Consider the following 27,988-nt stretch of genomic DNA (forward strand, 5'->3'; position numbering starts at 1 on the left):
GTAGAGCTGAATGTGTGTGCTAAGCACACACATTCAGCACTGCTTCATCAAGCCAATACAATGCATTAGCCAGTGCTGATTGGCCAGAGTACGGAATTCGGCCAATCAGCGCTGGCTCTGCCGGAGGAGGCGGAGTCTAAGGTCGGACCTGAATGGAGACTGGTGTGGAGCGATCTTAGACTCCGCCTCCTCCAGCAGAGCCAGCGCTGATTGGTCGAGTTCCGTACTCTGGCCAATCAGCGCTGGCCAATGCATTCTATTAGCCCGATGAAGTAGAGCTGAATGTGTGTGCTTAGCACACACATTCAGCTCTACTTCATCAGGCTAATAGAATACATTGGCCAATCAGCGCTGGCCAATGCATTCTATTAGCTTGATGAAGCAGAGTGTGCACAAGGGTTCAAGCGCACCCTCGGCTCTGATGTAGCAGAGCTGAGGGTGCACAAGGGTTCAAGTGCACCCTCGGCTCTCCTACATCAGAGCCGAGGGTGCGCTTGAACCCTTGTGCAGCCTCGGCTCTGCTACATCAGAGCCGAGGGTGCGCTTGAACCCTTGTGCACACTCTGCTTCATCAAGCTAATAGAATGCATTGGCCAGCACTGATTGGCCAGAGTACGGAATTCGGCCAATCAGCGCTGGCCAATGCATCCCTATGGGAAAAAGTTTATCTCACAAAAATCACAATTACACACCCGATAGAGCCCCAAAAAGTTATTTTTAATAACATTCCCCCCTAAATAAAGGTTATCCCTAGCTATCCCTGCCTGTACAGCTATCCCTGTCTCATAGTCACAAAGTTCACATTCTCATATGACCCGGATTTGAAATCCACTATTCGTCTAAAATGGAGGTCACCTGATTTCGGCAGCCAATGACTTTTTCCAATTTTTTTCAATGCCCCCAGTGTCGTAGTTCCTGTCCCACCTCCCCTGCGCTGTTATTGGTGCAAAAAAGGCGCCAGGGAAGGTGGGAGGGGAATCGAATTTTGGCGCACTTTACCACGTGGTGTTCGATTCGATTCGAACATGGCGAACACCCTGATATCCGATCGAACATGTGTTCGATAGAACACTGTTCGCTCATCTCTAGTTATAAACTAAAAAAAAACTACCAAAATTCTTGCAAAAAAATGCTGCATTTTAACAGGAGTTAAAAAAAACTATAAAGGCCATGGCCCATGGTGAATGGGAATGTGGGTACAGCTAGTCCGCTTACCTGTTGTATGTCAGATTCATCAGATGCAATTTTTGTAACAAGTAGTAAAATTGTGACACTCATTCCACAAGATGTACGTAATAGGTGTATAAAGTGTCTTGTATGGACAGAAGTGAAAACAATTGGCCAAGATAACAAATGTTTTATATACATTTCCACAGATTTCTCTATTGCGGCAAACACTGCCATAAATATAAAAGATTTCTACTACAATGGCCTTTAAAAGAAATGACAGTCTTTACTACTTTACATAGAAAACGATGAGGGGTTAAATGTGACATGTCAGTAAATGATAGGACAGTCAGTGTTTCCCTAGTGATCACGCCTATTGTTGCACCATCTATGTAATACCAGCATTATCCAGATTGTGCCTGACAAGGAGCTGCAGGAATGGAATAAAAGGGGTGGTGAGCGTGTAGTGCTTTAGCTAACAGCAGCTGGAGCGAACAAATTTCACTCTTCATATACAGTGTGGGGGCGGCATCATAAAACTGAATTTAAAACAAATTCACTAAAAATGATAACTGACTCATTTGCAGCGGTTTTTCTTTCTCATGTAAAAATGGTAGACCCAAAATATATTTCATATCGGTGACATGGAAAGATATTGAAATAGAGAAGTAATAATTATACAAAGATTCCTAGGCAGATATCATAATAATGACAGATCAGGTTTTCCGTCTCCCCGCAAACTGTCAATTGTAAACTGCAAGGCTGTGAGAGTAACAAATGTAGATCACAAGCAGGTTTACTTTTGTACAAGACGTTTTTACAGTAAGGTTTTTCTGTATTTCATGACAATGGATTTTAAAGAGAACTTGTCACGATGACAAACTTCAAGTTCGTGCGGTGCTCTAATAGAATTGTACTATTCTCAATCCATAATATAGTCATGTCATAAGAGTCACAAACAGGCTGACTCCACAAGACCAGGCAGTATTTTTTCAGCACCTCTGGGGGTCGTTTCATGGTTATATATACATACGGACTAAAATAGCTATAAGGTTAAAGGGATCCTATCATTAAAAGTCATTTTTTTGTCCCTATCACGTAGGAATAGCCTTAAGAAAGGCTCCTACCTTTAGATGTCTTCTCCACGCCGCCGTTCAGTATATAATCCGGTTTTCTCGCAGCACTGGGGGTGGGCCCCAGCGCTCAAACAGCACTGGGGGAATCCCCAATGCTGCGAGAGAACTCTCCAGTGCCGCCTCTATCTTCTTCAGGAATGGCCTCTCCCTGTGTCTTCTTCCGGCGGTGGCTTCAAACTTCTAGGCCTGGGGCAAAGCCGACTGCGCATGCCCGCCGGCCACAAGAAAATGCCCACCTGCACAGTATTGTAAGCGACCATCTTCTTGTGGCCGGCAGGCATGCACAGTCAGCTTAGCCCTAGGCCCAAGGCTTAGAAGTTTGAAGCCACTGCCGGAAAAAGACGCGAAGTAGACCCATTCCTGAGGAAGATGGAGGCGGTGCGGGAGAGTGCTCTTGCAGCATTGGGGACACCCCCAATGCTGTTTGAGTGCTGGAGCCCACCCCCAGTGCTGCAAGAGAACTCATTTGCATACCTATGAAAATCAGATTATATATCAAACGGCGGCGCGGAGAAGACATCTAAAGATAGGAGAAGAATAGCCTTTCTTAAGGCTATTCCTACGTGTTAGGGACAAAAAAAAAGACTTTTAATGATAGGATCCCTTTAATATGTTGAAATTCTTATTTTAATACATCTCTCATAGTAAACAGCAGTTAAAAACCTAGTTAAAATCTCAAAAAGGAGGAGATGCACATCAAAGTGGTAAGAATCTTGAAACAACAAATATGTCTCTTTTGGAGGAAGAATCCCATTTTTAAAACTGTGGCAGATTTCTGGAGCTGCTATAGTTGTAAAATGTGAGTTAGAATAAACTACATCTATTGATGAAGACAGATTTCTGGATCTGCGATGCGGAGTATCAGCTTTGGAAGAAAATTGTTAGTTCTGACATACAGTGATATGAGGCAGCTGGGAAAGTGAAGACACAGAACTTCGGCTTACTATACACACTGCATTTTGTGTTTTATGCTGCTAGGTTCACACTCGTGGTCTCCGTTATTCGGTTATGCTGGGGGACCTGAAAGACAGAAAGCTTGACCGCTATAACAGCAGTTACACAGACATTGGTGGACTCCATTGACAATAATAGGGTTTGCTGAAACTGAAAGCGACAGAAAGAAAAGTTCTCTGTGCAAGACTTTTTTCTCTGCTGAATTTTGTCAGTTTCTGCATAAATGTGAACCCAGCCTTAGGCCTGCTTTACATCTGTGTTCGGGCCATTCCCTTTCCCTATCCGCATGAAATATGCAAAGAGAAAAGTCTTGCAAGCAGCACTTTTCTCTCCGCATTTTTTGTGTGTGAAACTGAGTGGACACCACACAGACCTCATTATAGTTTATGGTCCGAGAGTTTCCTTAGGTAACTGTTTTTTTATGCAGATAGGTTTCCGTTCAGGAAGTCCGCCTGAACGCAGATATAAACCAGGCCTTAGAGACTTGTATTTGACAAAAATGAGGAAAGACTTTTTGAAGCAGATTTTGCTGTGTTTTTTGAGCCAAAGTCAGGAGTGGCTTGAAAAGGAATCGAAAGTATAAAGGAAATAATTAGATGTTTCTCTTCTGTTTAACCCACTTCTGACTTTGGCTCAAAAAACCACAGTAAAATATGCTACAAAAAACACAATGTTTCCACAACATATGGGTTTATCCTCAAGGGGGACCTTTCACCACCTTAAATAACTCCAGTTCTCTCATGATTTAATATGTGCTTCTCCATTGATTCATATACAGTTGGATTTTCTTCTTATAGGTCCTACCATTCCTGAGCAATTATTGCTGCTAGTTTTGGTGCCTGATATGCTAATTAGACTCTCTATGGTCAAGTGGGTCTTGTCATGCAGGAGCATGAAAGTGGATGTGATTCAGAGCTCTCTGACGCTGTCCAGATCATGTCAGAATTGAGAATCATGCCCTCTTGTCAGCTCCTCTTTAAGGACATGGCCTCTTTTGGCCTTGAAAATGTAACTTTTTTTAAGCAATGGAAGCAATGGAAAAAACATTTACTAGACCTAAGTGGGAATTAAAAACATACCATATATACTTGAGTATAAGCTGAATTTTTCAGTACAGTTTTTGTGCTGAAAAAGCCCCCCTCGGCTTATACTCGAGTCAAGCAAAAAAAAAAAATAAATAAATATATATATATATATATATATATATATATACAGTCCTATGAAAAAGTTTGGGCACCCCTATTAATCTTAATCATTTTTAGTTCTAAATATTTTGGTGTTTGCAACAGCCATTTCAGTTTGATATATCTAATAACTGATGGACACAGTAATATTTCAGGATTGAAATGAGGTTTATTGTACTAACAGAAAATGCGCAATATGCATTAAACCAAAATTTGACCGGTGCAAAAGTATGGGCACCTCAACAGAAAAGTGACATTAATATTTAGTACATCCTCCTTTTGCAAAGATAACAGCCTCTAGTCGCTTCCTGTAGCTTTTAATCAGTTCCTGGATCCTGGATGAAGGTATTTTGGACCATTTCTTTCTACAAAACAATTCAAGTTCAGTTAAGTTTGATGGTCGCCGAACATGGACAGCCCGCTCTCAAATGATCTGAAAACAAAGATTGTTCAACATAGTTGTTCAGGGGAAGGATACAAAACGTTGTCTCAGAGATTTAACCTGTCAGTTTCCACTGTGAGGAACATAGTAAGGAAATGGAAGACCACAGGGACAGTTCTTGTTAAGCCCAGAAGTGGCAGGCCAAGAAAAATATCAGAAAGGCAGAGAAGAAGAATGGTGAGAACAGTCAAGGACAATCCACAGACCACCTCCAAAGAGCTGCAGCATCATCTTGCTGCAGATGGTGTCACTGTGCATCGGTCAACTATACAGCGCACTTTGCACAAATAGAAGCTGTATGGGAGAGTGATGAGAAAGAAGCCGTTCTGCACGTACGCCACAAATAGAGTTGCCTGAGGTATGAAAAAGCACATTTGGACAAGGCAGCTTCATTTTGGAAACAAAAATTGAGTTGTTTGGTTATAAAAAAAGGCGTTATGCATGGCGTCCAAAAAGAAACAGCATTCCAAGAAAAACACATGCTACCCACTGTAAAATTTGGTGGAGGTTCCATCATGCTTTGGGGCTGTGTGGCCAATGCCGGCATCGGGAATCTTGTTAAAGTTGAGAGTCGCATGGATTCCACTCAGTATCAGCAGATTCTTGAGAATAATGTTCAAGAATCAGTGACGAAGTTGAAGTTACGCCGGGGATGGATATTTCAGCAAGACAATGATCCAAAACACCGCTCCAAATCCTCAGGAATTCATGCAGAGGAACAATTACAATGTTCTGGAATGGCCATCCCAGTCCCCAGACCTGAATATCATTGAACATCTGTGGGATGATTTGAAGCGGGCTGTCCATGCTCGGCGACCATCTAACTTAACTGAACTTGAATTGTTTGTCCAAAATACCTTTATCCAGGATCCAGGAACTGATTAAAAGCTACAGGAAGCGACTAGAGGCTGTTATCTTTGCAAAAGGAGGATCTACTAAATATTAATGTCACTTTTCTGTTGAGGTGCCCATACTTTTGCACCAGTCAAATTTTGGTTTAATGCATATTGCACATTTTCTGTTAGTACAATAAACCTCATTTCAATCCTGAAATATTACTGTGTCCATCAGTTATTAGATATATCAAACTGAAATGGCTGTTGCAAATACCAAAATATTTAGAACTAAAAATGATTAAGATTAATAGGGGTGCCCAAACTTTTTCATAGGACTGTATATATATATATATATATATATATATATATATTTTTTTTTTTGGGGGGGGGGGGGGGTAGAAAATTACTGTGAAACACATACACATTAGGTATCCCTGTGTCTGAAAGTGCCCGGGCTACTGAATATAGGGTATCTGCAGTGCTCCTGTTCCGTTGGGAAGAGGTTAATAGGAGCACTGCAGATACCCTATATTCAGCCAGGCTGAGTTCCAAGTGGGGGAAAAAAAACAAATCCTTGAGCTCAGGGAAGGGGCAGGCAGACAACCAAAACATCCCCTCCTCTTCCCCAGCACCCAGCATTTACTGCACCCAAAAACTCTGACCATTTTAATTTTTGAAATTTACCAGTAGCTGCTGCATTTCCCCCCTAGGCTTATAACAAAAAGGAGCGAGTGAGCAGCTCACCAATGGACATATTAAAAGAACACAACCTTTATTGATATGCATTAAAAGAAAGGTATTTTTAAAAAATGAAACAGCAACCACTTAAATAAGGATAAAAATGTTTGTGTGTATAAACTCAAAACACATAAAGTGGCCAGGCAGTACTGTGTCTCTATAATTGACACTTGACTCTGCACTAGAGATGAGCGAACACTAAAATGTTCGAGGTTCGAAATTCGATTCGAACAGCCGCTCAATGTTCGTGTGTTCGAATGGGTTTCGAACCCCATTATAGTCTATGGGGAACAGATACTCGTTAAGGGGGAAACCCAAATCCGTGTCTGGAGGGTCACCAAGTCCACTATGACACCCCAGGAAATGATGCCAACACCTCTGGAATGACACTGGGACAGCAGGGGAAGCATGTCTGGGGGCATCTAACACACCAAAGACCCTCTATTACCCCAACATCACAGCCTAACAACTACACACTTTACACACTCAATACCACCTCTCTGACAGTAGGAAAACACCTTGAAACATGTGTATTTGGCACTTGCAGTGAGGAGAGCTTGTCACCAGCAGTGAATTTGGCCCTTGTAGTAAGTTGAGGTTGGTACCAACATTTGTTTTGAAAATCAGGGTGGATTGAGCCTCTAACCAGCAGAGTTTGGGCAAATTCATGGTGGAGGGAGCCTCTAAACACCCCAGTTTGGGCAAATTCATGGTGGAGGGAGCCTCTAAAAACCCCAGTTTGGACCAATTCATGGTGGAGGGAGCCTCTAACCAGCCCAGTGTGGGCAAATTCATGGTGGAGGGAGCCTCTAAAAAACCCAGTTTGGACCAATTCATGGTGGAGGGAGCCTCTAACCAGCCCAGTTTGGGCAAATTCATGGTGGAGGGAGCCTCTAACCAGCCCAGTTTGGACCAATTAATGGTGGAGGGAGCCTCTAACCAGCCCAGTTTGGACCAATTAATGGTGGAGGGAGCCTCTAACCAGCCCAGTTTGGACCAATTAATGGTGGAGGGAGCCTCTAACCACCCCAGTTTGGACCAATTCATGGTGGAGGGAGCCTCTAAACAGCCAAGTTTGGACCAATTCATGGTGGAGGGAGCCTCTAAAAACCCCAGTTTGGACCAATTCATGGTGGAGGGAGCCTCTAACCAGCCCAGTTTGGGCAAATTCATGGTGGAGGGAGCCTCTAAACAGCCCAGTTTGGGCAAATTCATGGTGGAGGGAGCCTCTAACCAGCCCAGTTTGGACCAATTAATGGTGGAGGGAGCCGCTAAACAGCCCAGTTTGGGCAAATTCATGGTGGAGGGAGCCTCTAAACAGCCCAGTTTGGACCAATTCATGGTGGAGGGAGCCTCTAACCAGCCCAGTTTGGGCAAATTCATGGTGGAGGGAGCCTCTAACCAGCCCAGTTTGGACCAATTAATGGTGGAGGGAGCCTCTAACCAGCCCAGTTTGGACCAATTAATGGTGGAGGGAGCCTCTAACCAGCCCAGTTTGGACCAATTAATGGTGGAGGGAGCCTGTAACCACCCCAGTTTGGACCAATTCATGGTGGAGGGAGCCTCTAAACAGCCAAGTTTGGACCAATTCATGGTGGAGGGAGCCTCTAAAAACCCCAGTTTGGACCAATTCATGGTGGAGGGAGCCTCTAACCAGCCCAGTTTGGGCAAATTCATGGTGGAGGGAGCCTCTAAAAAACCCAGTTTGGACCAATTCATGGTGGAGAGAGCCTCTAACCAGCCCAGTTTGGACCAATTAATGGTGGAGGGAGCCTCTAAACAGCCAAGTTTGGACCAATTCATGGTGGAGGGAGCCTCTAAAAAACCCAGTTTGGACCAATTCATGGTGGAGGGAGCCTCTAACCAGCCCAGTTTGGACCAATTCATGGTGGAGGGAGCCTCTAAACAGCCCAGTTTGGGCAAATTCATGGTGGAGGGAGCCTCTAAAAACCCCCAGTTTGGACCAATTCATGGTGGAGGGAGCCTCTAAAAACCCCAGTTTGGACCAATTCATGGTGGAGGGAGCCTCTAAAAACCCCAGTTTGGACCAATTCATGGTGGAGGGAGCCGCTAAACAGCCCAGTTTGGACCAATTCATGGTGGAGGGAGCCTCTAACCAGCAGAGTTGGTGGAAATCAGGGTGGAGGGAGCCTCTAACCAGCAGAGTTGGGGGAAATCAGGGTGGAGGGAGCCTAGTATTAGCAGAATTGTGCAACGCTTATGGTGGATGAGTATGAGGATGCGGAGGAATTGGAGAGGTTGAGTACAGACATGGAGTTTCATGTTGGGGTGCTTTACACAGGTGGGCACAAAAATGACGGCTCTACCCAGTGGTGGTTCATTTTTATCAAAGTGAGCCGGTCGGCACTCTCAGCTGACAGACGGGTGCGCTTGTCAGTGATGATGCCACCGGCTGCACTGAACACCCTCTCAGATAGGACGCTGGCGGCAGGACAGGACAGCACCTCCAAGGCATATAGGGCAAGTTCAAGCCACAGGTCCAACTTCGACACCCAATACGTGTAGGGCGCAGAGGGGTCGGAGAGGACAGGGCTGTGGTCGGAAAGGTATTCCCGCAACATGCGCCTATACTTCTCACGCCTGGTGACACTAGGACCCTCCGTGGCGGCACTTTGGCGAGGGGGTGCCATCAAGGTGTCCCAGACCTTAGACAGTGTGCCCCTCGTTTGTGTGGACCGGTGAGAACTTGGTTGCCTACTGGAGGAACTGCCCTCCCTGCCGCCAACGTCACATGCTGGAAACATCTCCATCATATTCTGCACCAATTGCCTGTGGCAAGCATTGATGCGATTGGCCCTCCCCTCTACCGGAATAAAAGACGAGATGTTGTTTTTATACCGGGGGTCAAGGATAGCAAAGATCCAGTACTGGTTGTCCTCCATGATTTTGACAATACGCTTGTCGGTTGTAAAGCACCCCAACATGAACTCAGCCATGTCTGCCACAGTGTTAGTTGGCATGACTCCTCTGGCCCCACCGGAAAGTTCAATCTCCATTTCCTCCTCATCCTCCATGTCTACCCATCCGCGCTGCAACAATGGGACGATTCGAAGTTGCCCGGAAGCCTCCTGTATCACCATCACATCATCGGACAACTCTTCTTCCTCCTCCTCCTCCTCCTCCTCCTCCTCCTCCTCCATTAAACGCAGTGAAGCGGACAGATGTGTGGACCTACTCTCCAGATCGGATGCTATCCCTAACTCCTCTGTGTGATCTGAGTTATCCCTGATGTCAATCAGGGATTCTCTCAGAACACACAAGAGCGGGATTGTAAGGCTCACCATCGCATCCTCAGAGCTCACCCTCCTTGTGGACTCCTCAAAGACCCGTAGGATGTCACAAAGGTCTCTCATCCATGGCCACTCATGGATGTGAAACTGAGGCAGCTGACTTTGTGGCACCCTAGGGTTTTGTAGCTGGTATTCCATCAAAGGTCTCTGCTGCTCAACCACTCTATTCAACATCTGAAACGTTGAGTTCCAGCGTGTGGGGACGTCGCACAAAAGCCGGTGTTGTGGCACATGCAGGCGTTGCTGGAGAGATTTTAAGCTAGCAGCGGCTACTGTCGACTTGCGAAAGTGGGCGCACATGCGCCGCACTTTCACCAGTAGCTCTGGAACATTGGGGTAGCTCTTTAGGAAACGTTGCACCACTAGGTTGAAGACGTGGGCCAGGCATGGAACATGTTGGAGTCCGGCAAGCTCCAGAGCTGCTACCAGGTTCCGGCCGTTATCACAAACGACCATGCCTGGGCCCAGGTGCAGCGGCTCAAACCATATTGCCGTCTCATCGAGGAGGGCATCCCTCACCTCGGAGGCAGTGTGCTGTCTGTCCCCCAAGCTGATCAGCTTCAGCACAGCCTGCTGACGTCTACCAACGCCAGTGCTGCAACGTTTCCAACTCGTAGCTGGGGTCAATCTAACAGCGGAGGAGGAGGCGGTGGCGGAGGAGGAGGCGGTGGCGGAGGAGGAGGCGGTAGAGGAGGAGGAGGAGGGGGGTGTTCTTCTCGTGTCCCTGCCAGGAATGTTAGGCGGGGAGACGAGGTACACCGGGCCAGTTTGGGAAGCAGTCCCAGCCTCAACTACATTCACCCAGTGTGCCGTCAGTGAAATGTAGCGTCCCTGTCCGCATGCACTTGTCCACGCGTCGGTGGTCAAGTGGACCTTTGTGCAAAGCGCGGAACTAAGGGCCCGCCTGATGTTGAGTGACACGTGCTGGTGCAAGGCGGGGACGGCACACCGGGAGAAGTAGTGACGGCTAGGGACGGCATAGCGAGGTGCCGCAGTTGCCATCAGGTCCAGGAAGGCGGGAGTTTCAACAAGCCGGAACGCCAACATCTCCTGGGCCAGCAGTTTAGCGATGTTGGCGTTCAAGGCTTGCGCGTGTGGGTGGTTAGCAGTGTATTTCTGCCGCCGCTCCAATGTCTGAGAGATGGTGGGTTGTTGTAAAGAAACGCCTGATGGTGCCTTTGATGGTGCAGGAGAAGGAGATAAGACAGGACCAGGGGAGGATGAGGTAGAAGTCAACAAAGTGGCGGAGGCAGATGAAGTGGTGTCCTGGCTCGTCCTCTGGAGTGCATCGCCAGCACAGTCAGCAGTGGCAGTGGCAGAGGCAGAGGCAGTGGCAGAGGCAGTGGCAGTGGCGTGAACGGCAGGCGGCCTTTGTCCTGCCGTTGCTGCCTGCCACTGATTCCAGTGCTTGGATTCCAAATGACGGCGCATTGAAGTGGTGGACAGGTTGCTCTTCTCAGAGCCCCTAATCAATTTCGAGAGGCAAATTGTGCAGACAACACTATATCTGTCCTCGGCGCATTCCTTGAAAAAACTCCACACCTTCGAGAAACGTGCCCTCGAGGTGGGAGTTTTTCGGGGCTGGGTACGAACTGGAACATCTTGGGAGATTCCGGGTGTGGCCTGGCTTCGCCTAAGCTGCTGACCTCTGCCTCTGCCTCTAGCTACCCTTTTTGGTGCTGCACCTGCCTCAACATCCACACTACTTTCCCCGCTTGACATCCCCCCTGTCCAGGTCGGGTCAGTGTCCTCATCATCCACCACTTCCTCTTCCAACTCCTGTCTCATCTCCTCCTCCCGCACAATGCGCCGGTCAACTGGATGCCCTGACGGCAACTGCGTCACATCATCGTCGATGAGGGTGGGTTGCTGGTCATCCACCACCAAATCGAACGGAGATGGAGGAGACTCTAGTGTTTGAGCATCTGGACACAGATGCTCCTCTGTTAGGTTCGTGGAATCGTGACGTGGAGAGGCAGGTTGAGGGACAATGAAAGGAGCGGAGAACAGCTCTGGGGAGCAGGGACAGTTTGGGTTATTGTTCTGTAAAGCTTCGGAATTTTGGGAGGAAGGAAGACAAGACTGTTGGGTAATAGGAGGAGAGGAGGCAGAGTCTGACTGGCTGCTGGACAATGTGCTGTAAGCGTTCTCTGACAGCCATTGCAAGACCTGTTCCTGGTTCTCGGGTCTACTAAGGTTTGTACCCTGCAGTTTAGTTAATGTGGCAAGCAACCCTGGCACTGTGGAGTGGCGCAATGCTTGCTGCCCCACAGGAGTAGGCACGGGACGCCCTGTGGCTTCACTGCTACCTTGCTCCCCAGAACCATTCCCCCGACCTCGCCCACGGCCTCGTCCACGTCCCTTTCCGGGAGCCTTGCGCATTTTGAATTCCTAGTTAGAAATTGGCACTGTATACCAGTAGTAAAAATTGTGGGTGCACGTAACCCCAATATATTCTTTGAATTACCAGTCAGAAACTGGCACTATATGGCAGTAGCAAGAAATGAGGGTATTTGTATTCCCAATATATTCTTTGAATTACCAGTCAGAAACTGGCACTATATGGCAGTAGCAAGAAATGAGGGTATTTATAACCCCAATATATTCTTTGAATTCCCAGTCAGACAATGGCACTGTATACCAGTAGTAAAAATTGTGGGTGCACGTAACCCCAATATATTCTTTGAATTCCCAGTCAGACACTGGCACTATATGGCAGTAGCAAGAAATGAGGGTATTTGTATTCCCAATATATTCTTTGAATTCCCAGTCAGACAATGGCACTGTATACCAGTAGTAAAAATTGTGGGTGCACGTAACCACAATATATTCTTTGAATTACCAGTCAGAAACTGGCACTATATGGCAGTAGCAAGAAATGAGGGTATTTGTATTCCCAATATATTCTTTGAATTCCCAGTCAGACAATGGCACTGTATACCAGTAGTAAAAATTGTGGGTGCACGTAACCCCAATATATTCTTTGAATTCCCAGTCAGACACTGGCACTATATGGCAGTAGCAAGAAATGAGGGTATTTGTATTCCCAATATATTCTTTGAATTCCCAGTCAGACAATGGCACTGTATACCAGTAGTAAAAATTGTGGGTGCACGTAACCCCAATATATTCTTTGAATTCCCAGTCAGACACTGGCACTATATGGCAGTAGCAAGAAATGAGGGTATTTATAACCCCAATATATTCTTTGAATTCCCAGTCAGACAATGGCACTGTATACCAGTAGTAAAAATTGTGGGTGCACGTAACCCCAATATATTCTTTGAATTACCAGTCAGAAACTGGCACTATATGGCAGTAGCAAGAAATGAGGGTATTTGTATTCCCAATATATTCTTTGAATTCCCAGTCAGACAATGGCACTGTATACCAGTAGTAAAAATTGTGGGTGCACGTAACCCCAATATATTCTTTGAATTCCCAGTCAGACACTGGCACTATATGGCAGTAGCAAGAAATGAGGGTATTTGTATTCCCAATATATTCTTTGAATTCCCAGTCAGACAATGGCACTGTATACCAGTAGTAAAAATTGTGGGTGCACGTAACCCCAATATATTCTTTGAATTACCAGTCAGACACTGGCACTATATGGCAGTAGCAAGAAATGAGGGTATTTATAACCCCAATATATTCTTTGAATTCCCAGTCAGACAATGGCACTGTATACCAGTAGTAAAAATTGTGGGTGCACGTAACCCCAATATATTCTTTGAATTACCAGTCAGAAACTGGCACTATATGGCAGTAGCAAGAAATGAGGGTATTTGTATTCCCAATATATTCTTTGAATTCCCAGTCAGACAATGGCACTGTATACCAGTAGTAAAAATTGTGGGTGCACGTAACCCCAATATATTCTTTGAATTCCCAGTCAGACACTGGCACTATATGGCAGTAGCAAGAAATGAGGGTATTTGTATTCCCAATATATTCTTTGAATTCCCAGTCAGACAATGGCACTGTATACCAGTAGTAAAAATTGTGGGTGCACGTAACCCCAATATATTCTTTGAATTACCAGTCAGAAACTGGCACTATATGGCAGTAGCAAGAAATGAGGGTATTTATAACCCCAATATATTCTTTGAATTCCCAGTCAGACAATGGCACTGTATACCAGTAGTAAAAATTGTGGGTGCACGTAACCCCAATATATTCTTTGAATTCCCAGTCAGACACTGGCACTATATGGCAGTAGCAAGAAATGAGGGTATTTGTATTCCCAATATACTCTTTGAATTCCCAGTCAGACAATGGCACTGTATACCAGTAGTAAAAATTGTGGGTGCACGTAACCCCAATATATTCTTTGAATTACCAGTCAGAAACTGGCACTATATGGCAGTAGCAAGAAATGAGGGTATTTGTATTCCCAATATATTCTTTGAATTCCCAGTCAGACAATGGCACTGTATACCAGTAGTAAAAATTGTGGGTGCACGTAACCCCAATATATTCTTTGAATTCCCAGTCAGACACTGGCACTATATGGCAGTAGCAAGAAATGAGGGTATTTGTATTCCCAATATACTCTTTGAATTCCCAGTCAGACAATGGCACTGTATACCAGTAGTAAAAATTGTGGGTGCACGTAACCCCAATATATTCTTTGAATTACCAGTCAGAAACTGGCACTATATGGCAGTAGCAAGAAATGAGGGTATTTGTATTCCCAATATATTCTTTGAATTCCCAGTCAGACAATGGCACTGTATACCAGTAGTAAAAATTGTGGGTGCACGTAACCCCAATATATTCTTTGAATTCCCAGTCAGACACTGGCACTATATGGCAGTAGCAAGAAATGAGGGTATTTGTATTCCCAATATATTCTTTGAATTCCCAGTCAGACAATGGCACTGTATACCAGTAGTAAAAATTGTGGGTGCACGTAACCCCAATATATTCTTTGAATTCCCAGTCAGACACTGGCACTATATGGCAGTAGCAAGAAATGAGGGTATTTGTATTCCCAATATATTCTTTGAATTCCCAGTCAGACAATGGCACTGTATACCAGTAGTAAAAATTGTGGGTGCACGTAACCCCAATATATTCTTTGAATTACCAGTCAGAAACTGGCACTATATGGCAGTAGCAAGAAATGAGGGTATTTGTATTCCCAATATATTCTTTGAATTCCCAGTCAGACAATGGCACTGTATACCAGTAGTAAAAATTGTGGGTGCACGTAACCCCAATATATTCTTTGAATTCCCAGTCAGACACTGGCACTATATGGCAGTAGCAAGAAATGAGGGTATTTGTATTCCCAATATATTCTTTGAATTCCCAGTCAGACAATGGCACTGTATACCAGTAGTAAAAATTGTGGGTGCACGTAACCCCAATATATTCTTTGAATTCCCAGTCAGACACTGGCACTATATGGCAGTAGCAAGAAATGAGGGTATTTGTATTCCCAATATATTCTTTGAATTCCCAGTCAGACAATGGCACTGTATACCAGTAGTAAAAATTGTGGGTGCACGTAACCCCAATATATTCTTTGAATTCCCAGTCAGACACTGGCACTATATGGCAGTAGCAAGAAATGAGGGTATTTGTATTCCCAATATATTCTTTGAATTCCCAGTCAGACAATGGCACTGTATACCAGTAGTAAAAATTGTGGGTGCACGTAACCCCAATATATTCTTTGAATTCCCAGTCAGACACTGGCACTATATGGCAGTAGCAAGAAATGAGGGTATTTGTATTCCCAATATATTCTTTGAATTCCCAGTCAGACAATGGCACTGTATACCAGTAGTAAAAATTGTGGGTGCACGTAACCCCAATATATTCTTTGAATTACCAGTCAGACACTGGCACTATATGGCAGTAGCAAGAAATGAGGGTATTTGTATTCCCAATATATTCTTTGAATTCCCAGTCAGACAATGGCACTGTATACCAGTAGTAAAAATTGTGGGTGCACGTAACCCCAATATATTCTTTGAATTCCCAGTCAGACACTGGCACTATATGGCAGTAGCAAGAAATGAGGGTATTTGTATTCCCAATATATTCTTTGAATTCCCAGTCAGACAATGGCACTGTATACCAGTAGTAAAAATTGTGGGTGTATATAGCCCCAATTCTATTGCTAGGGGACTTGCAGGGTATTTCTGGGGTGAAGGTGGGGGGGCACACCGTTGGAACGGGTATCGGGGTATATATCGGGTATACGGGAATACACTGACAGTGTATTCCATTCAGGATCCTGGGAAAGCTGGGTTGCGGCGATTGAGCCCGTCAGTGCCACGTTACACTGACAAGCTTCTCCCTGGAATTTAGCTCTTACAAGAGCTGTTGTGGTTGTCTTCTCCTTCCTATCCTAGCCTGTCCCTGCCTACCCAGAATCTAAGCCCTAGCTAGCTGGACGGAAACCTCCGTCCTCGGTGAATTGCAAGCTCAGAATGACGCGAACCTGGGCGGCGCTGTTCTTTTAAATTAGAGGTCACATGTTTTCGGCAGCCAATGGGTTTTGCCTACTTTTCTCAACGTCACCGGTGTCGTAGTTCCTGTCCCACCTACCCTGCGCTGTTATTGGAGCAAAAAAGGCGCCAGGGAAGGTGGGAGGGGAATCGAGTAATGGCGCACTTTACCACGCGGTGTTCGATTCGATTCGAACATGCCGAACAGCCTAATATCCGATCGAACATGAGTTCGATAGAACACTGTTCGCTCATCTCTACTCTGCACTATTATGAACCACTAGTGTATTAAATACACAAAAGGGAGGATACAGGGCAGGACAGGAGTAGTAGGGGAATGGGCACTCAAACACAGCCGTCAGAAACCACTCGCTGATTATTTGTACGAGTCCTCCTATTTCCCCAGTGATGTAACCGAACACCTGCCTGCCTATGAGCTCAGAACTAATGTCTAGCCTAGGTTCATTAGTATTCGTTTAACCTACAGGCTACTAACTATCCACAGCTCATTTGTTTTTTCTTTTGCCTGACGCGTTTCAACTATGGGCTTAGTCACTTTTCATTAGCCCATTGTATCATCAGAGGCATTTCTAATATCCAGTCTACCCACAAGGATTATAAATTGCTGGTGCAGACCCTCCCGCTCCCTGCCACGGCACTGATACTTGGCCGTACGGGGCCGCCGAAGGTACGGCCTTTTAAGGCATAGGTCCCGCCCCCATCTATGTACATCAACCAATTGCCGTCTCTCCTAGACAGCTGATAGAAACCGCTGATGTACACAGGGTCGGTATCTGCCACTGCGCATGCGCAACCGATGCACCAATCACAGGACAGGGGGGGCAGCACATTCATCTACCGACTCCACCCCCACCAGAACGCCGCGGCCCATAGGCATATAACCGCACGAACAGTCATAAGACCGGTAGGTAAATAGTGAAAATAATTTCCACCATAGCCACCTCCGAATATAGATTCCACCTAATCGGAGTATACACTAGGGATGCTGCAACAGGTAAACCAACCCCCCTTATTTTTAAGAAAACCACAACGAATTAACACCTAAAGTGCCACACCAAAAAACACCAGAGTAGCTCTGTCAGAATGACAGGAATTAAATATGTATACACTACACAAAGAATAGACCCTTCGCTACAGGATACAAAATCTCAACCCTGCAGCAGGACCAAACCAGAGCCCATATCCCAGAATCATGTCTATTTACATAATATGGACCATTTAAGACGTACATAGGAGAGAAAGAGGAAAGCTATCTCATGTGAATAGTCCTCAAATCGATCAGATGAAACACGCATAAGAAATCTTGTCATTTAGACCTTGAGGTTTAATTGTTTTCATCAAGAAAGTCCACCTCGCCTCTCTTTGCAGCAATCTTTGATCCAAATCTCCTCCTCTAGGGGACAGCCTGACAACCTCAATCCCCTGAAATTTTAAAAGGGAAGAATCGCCATCATGCATCTCGCAAAAATGACGAGCAATCGGTGTATCTTCCCTACGTGCAATGTCGTTTACATGGTCCCTGATTCTGCGCCGAAATTCCCTAATCGTCTTGCCCACATATTGTAATTTGCACATGGTACAGGTTGCCAGATATATCACCCCTGAGGTCTTACAGTTGACAAAATCTCTGTTAGTGTACGTTCTATCGGTCGTATAGCTTGTGAAAGTATTACTTTTCCAGATGGAAATACACGCTTTGCAAGATCCACAGGCATAAGTACCAGTGACTGTTTTAGCATGCCTACCCAGCCAAGTATGTTCCGATATTGCTGGTAGGTGACTCCTTACCAACTTATCTCTCAAGTTTGCACCCCTTCTGTAAGTCACCAAGGGGCGATCCCCAATCATTGGACCTATATCCGGATCCGATTTCAGGATGTTCCAGGTGTTATTGAGAACTTGAAGCACCTCTTTGTTTGCTCTATCATACGTAGCAATGATGCGCAATTCCCCCGTATCTTTTTTCGGGGATGATTGTAACAGAGAGCTACGTTCCCTACTCAGGGCCTCCTGATGAGCCCTACGAAGGACCCCATCCGGGTATCCCCGTCTCTGAAATCTACCTCTAAGATCTCTCGCTGCTACCTCATAATCTGAAAGATGGGTACAGTTTCTGCGAAGACGCAGAAACTGCCCCTTTGGAATACCACGTCGCAATGGTGCTGGATGCCAGCTATTCCATTCCAGCAGACAGTTTGTAGCTGTCTCCTTACGAAAGATTGTTGTACTCAATCTCCCTGAGGCTGATTTCGAGATCCTTAGATCCAAAAAAGTGAGGGATTCCTCCCTAATTTCGGAGGTAAAAAATAACCCAAAAGAATTTTGGTTAAAAGCCTCCACAAAGCGATTAAATTGGTCCACTGTGCCCCCCCAGATCAAGAACACATCGTCTATGTATCTGACCCACATGACGATATATGATGCCCATTGTTCCATTTCCTCACCAAAGACCGCCTCCCTCTCCCACCAGCCCAGATACAGATTTGCGTACGCAGGGGCACAAGGGCTCCCCATCGCCACGCCTCTGAGCTGGTGGAAGAAGAGGCGGTCAAAGAGGAAGGCATTGTGGGTCAGGATAAAATGGAGTAAACGTATGACAAACACGTTGTGTTGTACAAACTGAGTGCCCCTAGACCTAAGGAAGCCCTCCACAGCCCCACACCCCCTATCATGGGGTATGGAGCTGTAGAGGGCCTCCACATCCAGACTAGCCAGAAAAGCCCCCTCCGGGACCACCATGTCCTCCAACCTCCTCAGGACATCAGTTGTATCCTTAACAAAGGATGGAAGGGATGTAACAAACGGTCTCAATATTTCATCAACATAGTATGAGATATTTTGGGTAATACTATTGATGCCTGCCACTATAGGGCGACCTTTTAACGGGGACAAGCCCTTATGGACCTTAGGTAGTGCATAAAATGTGGGTCTGACCGGGTGCTTAGGTAGCATGAAATTAAATTCCTGATCACTAATCAGTTTGTCCTCTTTTGCTTTTACCAGAATGTCCCGTAGCTCCAACAGGTAAGTATTCGTGGGATCACTCTGGAGGACCTCATAGCATACCCGATCATTCAAGATGGTCATACACATTTTAATATACATTCTCCGGTCCATCACCACGAGATTGCCCCCCTTATCCGAGGGTTTCAGGACTATGGAGTCATCCGACTCCAAACCATTTATAATGTCCCTTTCCTCTCGTGTAGTGTTAGAGTTACAAAAAATCTTATGTCCCTCATTGATTTTAGACAAGAGATCGGATGTCACATTGAGGAAGACATCAATAGCCGTATCTTCGGATAAAGGGGGAAACCTCCTAGATGGATGACGCAGTTTAGTAAAGGGGCCTTCCCCCAGGGGTATCTGACCCTCCTCCCATAATTCCCCCAACAACTGAACCGACGGCAAATCTCCCTCATCTATGCCCAGGGCATCACAAGTACGTCTGTCAGTAATTTTATAGAATTTCCTCCATTTTAATTTCCGACAAAATAGATTGATGTCCTTAATCCATGTGAACAAATCAAAATTAGGTGTCGGCATATAGGACAATCCTTTTTTAAGGACCAAAATTTCAGCATCAGTGAGTACCCTGGATGATAAATTTAACATCCTTTGGGTTATTTTTTACCTCCGAAATTAGGGAGGAATCCCTCACTTTTTTGGATCTAAGGATCTCGAAATCAGCCTCAGGGAGATTGAGTACAACAATCTTTCGTAAGGAGACAGCTACAAACTGTCTGCTGGAATGGAATAGCTGGCATCCAGCACCATTGCGACGTGGTATTCCAAAGGGGCAGTTTCTGCGTCTTCGCAGAAACTGTACCCATCTTTCAGATTATGAGGTAGCAGCGAGAGATCTTAGAGGTAGATTTCAGAGATGGGGATACCCGGATGGGGTCCTTCGTAGGGCTCATCAGGAGGCCCTGAGTAGGGAACGTAGCTCTCTGTTACAATCATCCCCGAAAAAAGATACGGGGGAATTGCGCATCATTGCTACGTATGATAGAGCAAACAAAGAGGTGCTTCAAGTTCTCAATAACACCTGGAACATCCTGAAATCGGATCCGGATATAGGTCCAATGATTGGGGATCGCCCCTTGGTGACTTACAGAAGGGGTGAAAACTTGAGAGATAAGTTGGTAAGGAGTCACCTACCAGCAATATCGGAACGTACTTGGCTGGGTAGGCATGCTAAAACAGTCACTGGTACTTATGCCTGTGGATCTTGCAAAGCGTGTATTTCCATCTGGAAAAGTAATACTTTCACAAGCTATACGACCGATAGAACGTACACTAACAGAGATTTTGTCAACTGTAAGACCTCAGGGGTGATATATCTGGCAACCTGTACCATGTGCAAATTACAATATGTGGGCAAGACGATTAGGGAATTTCGTCGCAGAATCAGGGACCATGTAAACGACATTGCACGTAGGGAAAATACACCGATTGCTCGTCATTTTTGCGAGATGCATGATGGCGATTCTTCCCTTTTAAAATTTCAGGGGATTGAGGTTGTCAGGCTGTCCCCTAGAGGAGGAGATTTGGATCAAAGATTGCTGCAAAGAGAGGCGAGGTGGACTTTCTTGATGAAAACAATTAAACCTCAAGGTCTAAATGACAAGATTTCTTATGCGTGTTTCATCTGATCGATTTGAGGACTATTCACATGAGATAGTTTTCCTCTTTCTCTCCTATGTACGTCTTAAATGGCCCATATTATGTAAATAGACATGATTCTGGGATATGGGCTCTGGTTTGGTCCTGCTGCAGGGTTGAGATTTTGTATCCTGTAGCGAAGGGTCTATTCTTTGTGTAGTGTATACATATTTAATTCCTGTCATTCTGACAGAGCTACTCTGGTGTTTTTTGGTGTGGCACTTTAGGTGTTAATTCGTTGTGGTTTTCTTAAAAATAGGGGGGGTTGGTTTACCTGTTGCAGCATCCCTAGTGTATACTCCGATTAGGTGAAATCTATATTCGGAGGTGGCTATGGTGGAAATTATTTTCACTATTTACCTACCGGTCTTATGACTGTTCGTGCGGTTATATGCCTATGGGCCGCGGCGTTCTGGTGGGGGTGGAGTCGGTAGATGAATGTGCTGCCCCCCCTGTCCTGTGATTGGTCCATCGGTTGCGCATGCGCAGTGGCAGATACCGACCCTGTGTACATCAGCGGTTTCTATCAGCTGTCTAGGAGAGACGGCAATTGGTTGATGTACATAGATGGGGGCGGGACCTATGCCTTAAAAGGCCGTACCTTCGGCGGCCCCGTACGGCCAAGTATCAGTGCCGTGGCAGGGAGCGGGAGGGTCTGCACCAGCAATTTATAATCCTTGTGGGTAGACTGGATATTAGAAATGCCTCTGATGATACAATGGGCTAATGAAAAGTGACTAAGCCCATAGTTGAAACGCGTCAGGCAAAAGAAAAAACAAATGAGCTGTGGATAGTTAGTAGCCTGTAGGTTAAACGAATACTAATGAACCTAGGCTAGACATTAGTTCTGAGCTCATAGGCAGGCAGGTGTTCGGTTACATCACTGGGGAAATAGGAGGACTCGTACAAATAATCAGCGAGTGGTTTCTGACGGCTGTGTTTGAGTGCCCATTCCCCTACTACTCCTGTCCTGCCCTGTATCCTCCCTTTTGTGTATTTAATACACTAGTGGTTCATAATAGTGCAGAGTCAAGTGTCAATTATAGAGACACAGTACTGCCTGGCCACTTTATGTGTTTTGAGTTTATACACACAAACATTTTTATCCTTATTTAAGTGGTTGCTGTTTCATTTTTTAAAAATACCTTTCTTTTAATGCATATCAATAAAGGTTGTGTTCTTTTAATACGTCCATTGGTGAGCTGCTCACTCACTCCTTTTTGTTATATTGATTTGGCACGTAATATCTCTTTATTGTTTACAAGTGATTCCCCCCTAGGCTTATACTCAAGTCAATAAGTTTTCCCATTTTTTGTGGCAAAATTAGGGGCCTCGGCTTATATTCAGGTCGGCTTATACTCAAGTATATACGGTAAGTGGTAAAAAAATTATATGAAAACTGAGCATACAATAAGTGTTGTTAATGTCACTTTTTGACTATAGGACCTAGAGTTACTTTTATTTGGATATTACCAAAAAGTTAAGGCGACCATTATAAATTATAACCTCTAGTTTTTTAATCTGAGAAAGTATCTTTTTACTGCAAGATAAAGAGACCTCCAGTCACTGGCTTCCAAATTCTTTTCTAGAAGTGCAAGAGTTCCTTTCCCTAGATTACAAATGAATTCAACACGACTTGCTGGTAAAATGAAGTTATTTGTTATATCTCCTAAAGCAGTGTCACAATGACATTTACTGGAACTTTTACACAGTGTGAATTCTGCTTTTTCTGCTCACAAGTAAAACTTATTTAAAGATTTCTTTATGTAAAAATACTAGCGGGGCAAACGTGTCTAAGGCTAAGAACCCACATAGCGATACAAAGCTAAAAAATGTTGCAACGAAACATCACACAACTAGAACCCATATCAGGTTTTGTACATGTAATACAGTATTTAGCTCATCATAGTGAACTTCAAAATGAAATAGGACAATGTCATATAATAGCAATGGTCGTTTTAACTTTTTCCCATTGTCAAGATAACCTGCAGCACTGTTCAGAAAATGCCATCAGTTATATATTGCCTTGTTCCCAATGGGCAGATCTAATTTTCCCTCTTATCCACGACAACCAAGTTCAAGAAAACAGAAGCAACTAAACACCACACAGATAAGGACTGTATGGTCCAGTCCTGTTTAAGGCCAGATCCCCACGCAGAGAAAATGCCACCATTTGACCGTGCTGGTAACACCACAACAAAAAACCTATAGTTTTACATTGTCTGAAATTCTGGCTAATCCCATCCACATATTGCAAAAAAAAACCATTTGCAGCAAAAATGTTGCGATTTCAAAAGCGCTCACGTTTTTGTAAGTCGCAGCTTGTCAATTATACCTACAGAAACGCTGGCAGTATAATAGAAGCAGAAGTCCATAGAAAAAACTATGGGCATTCTTTGAATAGCTATGCAGAAAGAACCACAATGCATTTCTGCTGTGGTCTTTTCCGCAGCGCTTTTTCGTTGCGGCTCACTACATGGGGCCTTAGCCTAACAGTCATTTTCATGTGGTATATGGAGAAACATTAATAACGTAGGAGAGTGCACAATAACAAGTTTTCTAAATAATTTGCATTATATAACATTCTGTTGCTGAATAATAATAGTAGTTGTATTAGTAGTATAGACTAGAGGGGACTCGAGTTGTTACCTATGTCTATGCCCTATAATCAGTTCTCTATATAATAGGAGGTACTGAGCACCTTAAAGTGGCTCTATCACTTAGAAATCTTCATTTTAGATAGTGATATGCCTGAAAAAGGCTATTCTGGTGCTGCTACTAGTTTTTGAAGACACCCCCCATTTTTTCCGTGCACCCTGGGCATTCCCCAAGCCATCGTGCACCCCCCTGCGTCATACCTTTATAACGCCCCCTCCTTTGCTTGTGCTCCTGAGATGCCCTCCTCCTCCGTAGGTATAACTGCCTCCATTGTCTGTAGATCTTGCGCTTTGAAATCTCGGGCATGTGCAGTAATGCTCCCTTCTGAGCACTACTGCACATGCCCGAACGCCATTTTCTTATGGACAATGGAAGAAAGCACACAAGAAAATGCATGTACAGCAGCGCTCAGAAGGGAGCGTTATTGTACATGCCCGAGATTTCACAAGCAAAGAAGGGGCGTTATAAAGGTATGACGCAGGGGGGTGCACAATGTGTGTGTGGGGTCTTTTCAAAATCTAGTAGCAGCACCTGAAAAAACTTTTTAAAGGCTATTCAGGCATATCACTATCTAAAATGATGATTTCCAAATGATAGAGCCCCTTTAAGATGAACACAGAGTGAACTACACAAATCACAGAAAAAGAAATTACTGCATTTTTAACCATTTGCCCATTCTAGAACTGAATATATTAAGCAAACATGTCATGCCATTATGGAACATATAGTATTCTTCAGCCACCTAAAGCCCACATTTCCAAAAGATTTGTTCTGTACCGCTTGGAAGCTGCTTGCGCGAGACGTACAGAGTAAGGTGATGAAGTGGAGATAGACAATTGTATGAAATACATTACAAAGCTTGTGGAAGATTATTTCCTATTTCAGTTGCGATTTCTCACTATTTTATGATATGCATATCTGAGCTAATGCAATCTGTTCTTGTGTAAGTAGAACACAATATTTTCAGGCTCTGTGCTTTGCATTCAATAATGACTCATTCCACATGAAACAAAGTAAAACCGACCCAAGTAGTGATTTAGCATGGATATCCAAGCTGCAAACACACACGTAGTTATGGTGATCCCATGTTCTAAGGATTCTAGACAATGTGCTCAATATGTAGGTTGATATTCTGAACATCTCCAACTTTATTACATCAATCAATACAGTATTGTCTATTGATCCCGCCATATGGTTTTGCTGTAAAACTTATTAATAATTCTAATCATGAAGAACTACATATAATTTAGCACTCACACTGCAAAAATAGGTTATTCTTATTCAATAAGTATTCCCATAAACACAAATAAGTAGTAAACATATTGAAAGTTTTAGAATGCACTTACCTAAGTACATGTGTAGATCCATTTATAGTTGTGGTAGAACATGGGACAGTTTGTCCCAATATGGAAGGTCTTCGATATTTCTCATCACCGCAGCACAAAATGATGAGAAAGGCACGCCTGAAAGACTTGTTCAAAAAGGCATATAAGAAAGGGTTCAACCCTGAATTTATGTAGCCTAACCAGAGAAAAGCTGTCCACAGCTGCCCTGGTACGGTGTAATCGATGAAAGGGTCAACCACATTGGTAATGAAAAATGGGGCCCAACAAAGGCAGAAACAACCCATGATAATGCACAGTGTCTTAGCAGCTTTGGTTTCTGTCTTCATCCTGTGAGTAGTATGTTGATCAGGATGCTGATGTCGATGATCTGCTGGTGCGCCGGCTCGTTGCAAAACTCCAATTTGTCTGGCGTGTTCTCGGGCTGTGACATAAATACGATAGTAGGCAAGCACCATCAAGAAAAAAGGAATGTAAAAAGCTACCACTGAACATGTTATGGCATACGGCTTGTTGACCATAAAGATACAGTATGTAGAATTGGAGTCTTTGCTGAATTTTCTCTTTTCTACCTAAAAAAAAAAAAAAAAAAGTTTTCGTATAAAAATACTCGTATAATGAGTTTGGTGTAACAAAAATTACTAAACTGCTTCCAAGGAATTTATCTACAAATCTACATTTTCTGGCATAAATGGGTCATAATTAGAGATGAGCGAACAGTGTTCTATCGAACACATGTTCGATCGGATATCAGGGTGTTCGCCATGTTCGAATCGAATCGAACACCACGTGGTAAAGTGCGCCAAAATTCGATTCCCCTCCCACCTTCCCTGGCGCCTTTTTTGCACCAATAACAGCGCAGGGGAGGTGGGACAGGAACTACGACACCGGGGGCATTGAAAAAAATTGGAAAAAGTCATTGGCTGCCGAAATCAGGTGACCTCCATTTTAGACGAATAGTGGATTTCAAATCCGGGTCATATGAGAATGTGAACTTTGTGACTATGAGACAGGGATAGCTGTACAGGCAGGGATAGCTAGGGATAACCTTTATTTAGGGGGGAATGTTATTAAAAATAACTTTTTGGGGCTCTATCGGGTGTGTAATTGTGATTTTTGTGAGATAAACTTTTTCCCATAGGGATGCATTGGCCAGCGCTGATTGGACGAATTCCGTACTCTGGCCAATCAGTGCTGGCCAATGCATTCTATTAGCTTGATGAAGCAGAGTGTGCACAAGGGTTCAAGCGCACCCTCGGCTCTGATGTAGCAGAGCCGAGGCTGCACAAGGGTTCAAGCGCACCCTCGGCTCTGATGTAGGAGAGCCGAGGGTGTACTTGAACCCTTGTGCACCCTCAGCTCTGCTACATCAGAGCCGAGGGTGCGCTTGAACCCTTGTGCACACTCTGCTTCATCAAGCTAATAGAATGCATTGGCCAGCGCTGATTGGCCAATGTATTCTATTAGCCTGATGAAGTAGAGCTGAATGTGTGTGCTAAGCACACACATTCAGCTCTACTTCATCGGGCTAATAGAATGCATTGGCCAGCGCTGATTGGCCAGAGTACGGAACTCGACCAATCAGCGCTGGCTCTGCTGGAGGAGGCGGAGTCTAAGATCGCTCCACACCAGTCTCCATTCAGGTCCGACCTTAGACTCCGCCTCCTCCAGCAGAGCCAGCGCTGATTGGCCGAATTCCGTACTCTGGCCAATCAGCACTGGCTAATGCATTGTATTGGCGTGATGAAGCAGTGCTGAATGTGTGTGCTTAGCACACACATTCAGCTCTACTTCATCGGGCTAATAGAATGCATTGGCCAGCGCTGATTGGCCAGAGTACGGAATTCGGCCAATCAGCGCTGGCTCTGCTGGAGGAGGCGGAGTCTAAGATCGCTCCACACCAGTCTCCATTCAGGTCCGACCTTAGACTCCGCCTCCTCCAGCAGAGCCAGCGCTGATTGGCCGAATTCCGTACTCTGGCCAATCAGCACTGGCTAATGCATTGTATTGGCGTGATGAAGCAGTGCTGAATGTGTGTGCTTAGCACACACATTCAGCTCTACTTCATCGGGCTAATAGAATGCATTGGCCAGCGCTGATTGGCCGAATTCCGTACTCTGGCCAATCAGCACTGGCTAATGCATTGTATTGGCGTGATGAAGCAGTGCTGAATGTGTGTGCTTAGCACACACATTCAGCTCTACTTCATCGGGCTAATAGAATGCATTGGCCAATCAGCGCTGGCCAATGCATTCTATTAGCGTGAACTGAGTTTGCACAGGGGTTCTAGTGCACCCTCGGCTCTGCTACATCAGATTGCTACATCTGATGTAGCAGTGCCGAGTGTGCATCAGATGTGTAGTTGAGCAAAACTGACTCAGCACTGCTAAGTCTGCATTCGCATAGGAATGCATTGGCCAGCCTTCGGCCAATCAGCGCTGGCTCTGCCGGAGGAGGCGGAGTCTAAGGTCGGACCTGAATGGAGACTGGTGTGGAGCGATCTTAGACTCCGCCTCCTCCAGCAGAGCCAGCGCTGATTGGTCGAGTTCCGTACTCTGGCCAATCAGCACTGGCCAATGCATTTCTATGGGGAAAAGTTAGCTTGCGAAAATCGCAAACTGACAGGGATTTCCATGAAATAAAGTGACTTTTATGCCCCCAGACATGCTTCCCCTGCTGTCCCAGTGTCATTCCAGGGTGTTGGTATCATTTCCTGGGGTGTCATAGTGGACTTGGTGACCCTCCAGACACGAATTTGGGTTTCCCCCTTAACGAGTTTATGTTCCCCATAGACTATAATGGGGTTCGAAACCCATTCGAACACTCGAACAGTGAGCGGCTGTTCGAATCGAATTTCGAACCTCGAACATTTTAGTGTTCGCTCATCTCTAGTCATAATGTGTTTCATCTTGACACAAGACCATCTCTTGTGCCAAAGATATCATGTATACCCCAATTATGCGCCTAATTCACCACTTTCCATAATTGTTGGCGGTGAGTGGCAGAGAGTTGGGTGAGCTGGGGATGCCCCATTGTGGGACTATTAAAGGATTATCTTATCTTATCTTA

General features: G+C 44.9%; 1 protein-coding gene across 2 annotated transcripts in view; it reads right to left on the reverse strand.

The window, feature by feature from the left end:
* HTR4 (5-hydroxytryptamine receptor 4) overlaps positions 1-27,988 on the reverse strand; it is a 283,663-nt gene that overhangs the window by 60,430 nt on the left and 195,245 nt on the right. For both annotated transcript variants that reach the window (XM_075274689.1, XM_075274690.1), the window contains one exon: positions 24,923-25,491. In XM_075274689.1, coding sequence (XP_075130790.1) covers positions 24,923-25,491 — 569 coding nt within the window. The remainder of the gene's footprint in view (positions 1-24,922; positions 25,492-27,988) is intronic.

This window comes from Leptodactylus fuscus, chromosome 5 (genome assembly GCF_031893055.1).
Source record: "Leptodactylus fuscus isolate aLepFus1 chromosome 5, aLepFus1.hap2, whole genome shotgun sequence".
Taxonomy (NCBI): domain Eukaryota; kingdom Metazoa; phylum Chordata; class Amphibia; order Anura; family Leptodactylidae; genus Leptodactylus; species Leptodactylus fuscus.